Source organism: Pteropus vampyrus, unplaced genomic scaffold (genome assembly GCF_000151845.1).
Source record: "Pteropus vampyrus isolate Shadow unplaced genomic scaffold, Pvam_2.0 Scaffold16, whole genome shotgun sequence".
NCBI lineage: Eukaryota > Metazoa > Chordata > Mammalia > Chiroptera > Pteropodidae > Pteropus > Pteropus vampyrus.
In genome coordinates, this window is record NW_011888797.1 from 11,333,086 (window position 1) to 11,337,930 (window position 4,845).

Consider the following 4,845-nt stretch of genomic DNA (forward strand, 5'->3'; position numbering starts at 1 on the left):
ATCTGGGCTGGGCCCGGGGGCTCGGAGGGATCACGGGAAGGAATGGCCCTTGTCCTGCTCCTTGGGGTCCCACCTCTGCACCCAAACCCAACACCATCCAGGGGCCAAGATGGCTGGCCTTGAGGGCCTCAAGGGACCAGCCAGCTGGGCGGGGGAAGGGGCTAGGCTTGATGGGCGGGGAGGGGACGGGGTGCACAGAGAGGGACCGCACCTCCTTGTCCTGCAGGTATGAATGGCAGAAGGTGGATTTGGTGCCTCTGTTTCTCTTCATTTATAGATATTTACAAAAGAAAGTCATGAGCAACAGGCCACAGTCATGCAAAAGAAACGCACCCCCGCCCTCCCTCCCCCCAAATGAACCCCCTGCCCACCCCAGAACCCCATGATGCCCACCCCCCAGCAGTCCAGCCGCCTTCCCCAAGGTTCTGAGAACAAAGGGGGCACATCATTGAAGGGTCTGTGGGGAAAGGGTGGTGGGTCTGGGGTCCCCGAGCAGCCAGCAGGTAGGCACTGGGGAACCTGGGCTGACGGGACCGAGGGTTTCCTGGGCCCTTCCCAGGCCTGGGCTCTGGAGTCAGTAGGAAGGGGTCTCCAGCTTTAAAGCCCCCACCTCTCTCCAGAAGGTCCACGGAGCCAGGATCAGCTCTGTCCTGAGTGTGGAGGGGGTGTCCTGGCATCTCACCCCCGGCAGAGGCTCTTGAGGGAGGCGATGAGGGCGGGGCCTGGAGGTCAGATGGCGGACTCCCTGCGGTAGGAGACGTTGTCCAGTGGGAGGGTGGCTTGCATGCGCTCCAGATCCAGGTGGCTGCCAAACTCCAGCATTCGGATGATGCCCGCCTCCTCCTTGGAGCCCGCCTCCAAGCCCAGGCCGGCAGCCACAGCCGCAGCGGCCGCCGCCTCCTCCTCCATCTCCTCTTCCTCCTGGCTCATGAGGGCCAGCTCATTCTCATAGCAGAAGGCACTGGGCGGGGGCGGGGGTGCAGGCAGCACGGTGATCTTGCTTTCCTGCAGTTCCCGGGCGGAGCAGCAGGGCGTGCCGGCCACCTCGTAGGTCTTGTGGAAGCGCGAGTAGTCCACCTTGTAGTGGCTCTTCTCCTCGAAGACCACGGGCTCAAAGCGGTGGCCCCACAGGATCTCGCTGGCCAGGTAGGAGCTGCGGGCCTGAGTGGTCATGGCAGTGGCCTCCACCATGCCCTCAAGGATGACCACAATCTCGAAGTCCTCAGACTCCAGCTCCTCCTTGCCCATGCCATAGAGCGGGCTATCCTCATCAATCTCGTGGACAATGATGATGGGCGACACCAGGAAGATGCGGTCCAGGCCGATGTCGTAGCCCACGTTGAGGTCCCGCTGGTCCAGCGGCAGGTACTCGCCCTCCTGGGTCATGTAGGGCTTGATGAGCTGGGCCCGCACGTGGGCCTCCACGATGTGGCTCTTCCGCAGGTTGCCCACGCGCCACATTAGGCAGAGCTTGCCATCACGCACTGAGATGACCGCGTGGTGGCTGAAGAGCAGCGTCTGTGCCCGCTTCTTGGGCCTCGCCATCTTGGCCATGATGGTGCCGATCATGAAGGAGTCGATGACGCAGCCCACGATGGACTGGACCACCACGGCGATGACCGCCAGGGGGCACTCCTCCGTCACGCACCGGAACCCATAGCCGATGGTCGTCTGGGTCTCCACCGAGAACAGGAAGGCACCCAAGAAGCCGTTCACGTGCATAATGCACGGCTTGGGGGTCACCGGAGCGGCCCCGCTGCTGCCCGCTGGGGACCCCGCCGTGGCCACCGCTGGGCCGGCCTCCAGGTCACCGTGGAAGAAGGCGATGCACCAAAAGAGGAGGCCAAAAAAGAGCCAGGAAACAAGAAACGCTGCGGAAAAGATCATGAGCATGTAGCGCCAACGCGTGTCCACGCAGGTGGTGAAGATGTCCGCCATGTAGCGCTGCGACTTGTTGCTCAGGTTGGCGAAGTAGACGTTGCATTGGCCGTTCTTCTTGACGAAGCGGTTGCGGCGTTTCCGCCGGGGCACGTGGGCCTGCCCGTTGCGGCTGTGCCCGTGCATGTCCTGAAGCCGGCGTGGTCACCTGGGAAGACGCAGGGCCTGGGGAGCGGGGAGAAGCCAGACGTGTGAGATGCAGGGAGAGCAAGTTGCTGTCGTGGGAGCAGCCTCTCCCAGGGCCCCAGGGAACCCAGGCTCTGGTGGCCAGGCACCCGCCCAAAGATGCTTAGAAGGGGAAGGGCCTGGACTAGCACCCAAGGCCTCCTCTGCCCCAGTGAGCAGAATGGGACAGCGAAGGTGGGTCTGATGAAGGGAGAGGGTGTCGTGGCCTGAGTGGGCGCCCCCATGGCCGGCCCAGCCCCAGGACTGGGGTCTGCAGGGCCAGAAGCCGAGGCCACTAGGACCTAGGTCCCAGCCCCTCATGCTACCCGCTCCATCCCTTCTCAGCCTGCCATTCCACAAGTTTCCTGATAACCACCTTGGCTTCACCTCCCACCATTTGTCCCTGAGCAGAGGGAGCACTGAGTTCTGTGGCCCCCACTCACCTCCCTGGGTTCAGCCTCTGTCTTTTTGGGTCTTTCTGGGGCTGGAAGTTCTGTGCTATCCAATATGGCAGCCACTGGCCACCTTGTGGCTCTTTACATTTACTTAAAATTAAGTAAAAATTTAACTCACTTCCCCAGTTGCACTAGCCACATTTCAAGTTCACGTGCTCATGGCTAATGGCTGCCTACTGGACAGATATAGGACATTTCCATCACTGCAGAAAGTCCTGGGCAGGGCTGGGAACTGCAGCCCCACCTCAGTTCTTGTCCTGTCCCCAAAGTGGTTGGGAGCAGCTGTGGATGAAGACACCTATGGTGGTCAAGATGCAGGAAGAGGGAGCCCTGAGCTTTGGCTCCTGTGTAGGCATCACTATTCCCATGTCACAGGTGACAGAACAGGGACTCAGAGAGGGGAAGTGACTTCCCAAGGCCACATAGCTGGTAAGTAGGGCCAAGTGCAGGTGCACCTAACTCTTCAGCCCCCAGGTACTGTCAACATCAACGAGTTCATGGTATGGGGACCCGGAGTCGGGGAGGCCGACACACCCATTGCCTAGCTGTGTCACCTTTAGACACCTCATTTCACCTCTCTGAGCCCCACTTTCCTCATCTGCAAAATGGGGATCGAAACCCTACCTCACAGGACCCCAGGAGACAGTAGCTGCTCAGTCAGAGCCAGCCGCCCTCCTGCCTTCCTGCCGGCTTCCCAGGGGCAGAGGAAGCTGGTGAGAGGCAGGATTCGGCTGTCAGCATCCCCAGCTGTTTCAGCGGAGGCGGCCCCTCACCCCACCGGGTGGCGGGTGCACCAGCTGGGCCCAAGGAGGGCAGACCCTCCCTCTAGCCCTCTCTTCACTGGGGCCCCAGGAGGGAGATGGTGCTGCCCAGGGCCCCAGAGGCTGGCAGGGCCCGGCCTGGGCCCGGGCTCTCGGCAACATGTTGGCCCGGAATTATATAAGGCTGGAAGTTTCTATTTTCTGTTCTATTCTTCTTCCTGATCTAATTGTGCATCTGTGGCAATGTTTATACACTTCCCGTTCAGGACAACTCGGTTGCCGCAGCAACCGGTGCGCGCCAACGCTGTAATTTAGAGATCAACAGCTTCGGAGTCTGCCTCTTCCAGGGAGAAACGCCCTCTCTCAGCCCAGAGAGAGTGAGCCCTGCCCCCCTCCTCCCCCGCCGTCACCCTAGCCCGACTCTGGGTTCTTCTCCCTTCCCCCACTTCACAGGAGCTCCCTGGGTCCCACGGTCCTGGATGGAAGTCCAAGATCCACTGGGCAACTTGGTCAAGTTCTTTGATTGCTCTGAACCTCAGTTTCCTCATCTGGAAAATGGGATCAGTGAGACCCATCACTCATAAGACCTGACACGGATGTGAGCACGTGACGCTGGCCCTTCAGGGGTCCTAACTTTACCCAGGCCTCCCAGGTCCTCTCTGCCACCTTCTCGGAGTCTCAACAGCCAGGTTGTCAGGTGTGTCTTCTAGGCTTGGAGCAGCTTTTGAGGTCTTCTGACACTAAGCGCCTCCATCTCTGCTCTGTCCGCTTGTCATGAATGCCTCCCTTAACGCCACAGAAGGGACCAGAGCCAGACGGAATGGAAGGTAACTGATTTCAAAACCCTCGTTTTACATCGGAGGCCGAGGAAATCCAGAGGTGGGACAGACTTGCTAAGAGTCCCAGAGCAAAGCGGGGCGGGCCCTGGTCTCCTCGCTCTCACTCCAGAGCTCCTGGAAGAAGGTCAAGGTGCTTCTGGGAAGAGAGAGGATCGGCCTGGCCCCGGCAGACCTTGGACCTACAGGCTGCAGCTCTCCAGGAGAGAGGCAGAGGGGACAAAGTGTGGTGACCAGGCATTTGATACATGAGAACACTGAGGCCCGCTCAAGGCCAGGGGACCGCTCAAGGCCAGGGGACCCCTGGTTCTCTGTGCAATGAGGGGTTCATCTTATGCTGCAGAAGAGGGTTCTTCACGGGGCTCCTACTCTTTAGGAGGGCTCCTGGGGTGATGGGGCAAGGGAGACCATCCCCCATGGCCAGAGGCTATTGGTTCCCCTCACCAGCACTGCTCCCTCCTCTCCATTTGTGAGAAGTGACAGGAGTTTCAGCCAAGTCCCGTGCCCTGAGGCTCCACACATCCCCAGGCCTACACTCCCGCCACCCCCACACTCACATCCCTAACTTCAGTACTCACCCCTCAGCCCTGCCCTTCCATCACCCAGTCCCCAGCATCATCCACCACACCCCAGCCGGATGGGGACACGGCTTACGCCCAACCCCTGTGCCTCCTCTTCCGGTCACGGCAA

At 60.5% G+C, this 4,845-nt stretch overlaps 1 protein-coding gene across 1 annotated transcript in view; it reads right to left on the bottom strand.

The window, feature by feature from the left end:
* Positions 1 to 247: 247 nt before the first annotated feature.
* The window catches only part of KCNJ4 (potassium voltage-gated channel subfamily J member 4), a 15,418-nt gene continuing 10,820 nt past the window's right edge, over positions 248 to 4,845 (bottom strand). The window contains exon 2 of the mRNA XM_011354380.1: positions 248 to 2,103. Coding sequence (XP_011352682.1) covers positions 730 to 2,064 — 1,335 coding nt within the window. The 5' untranslated portion in view covers positions 2,065 to 2,103 and the 3' untranslated portion in view covers positions 248 to 729. The remainder of the gene's footprint in view (positions 2,104 to 4,845) is intronic.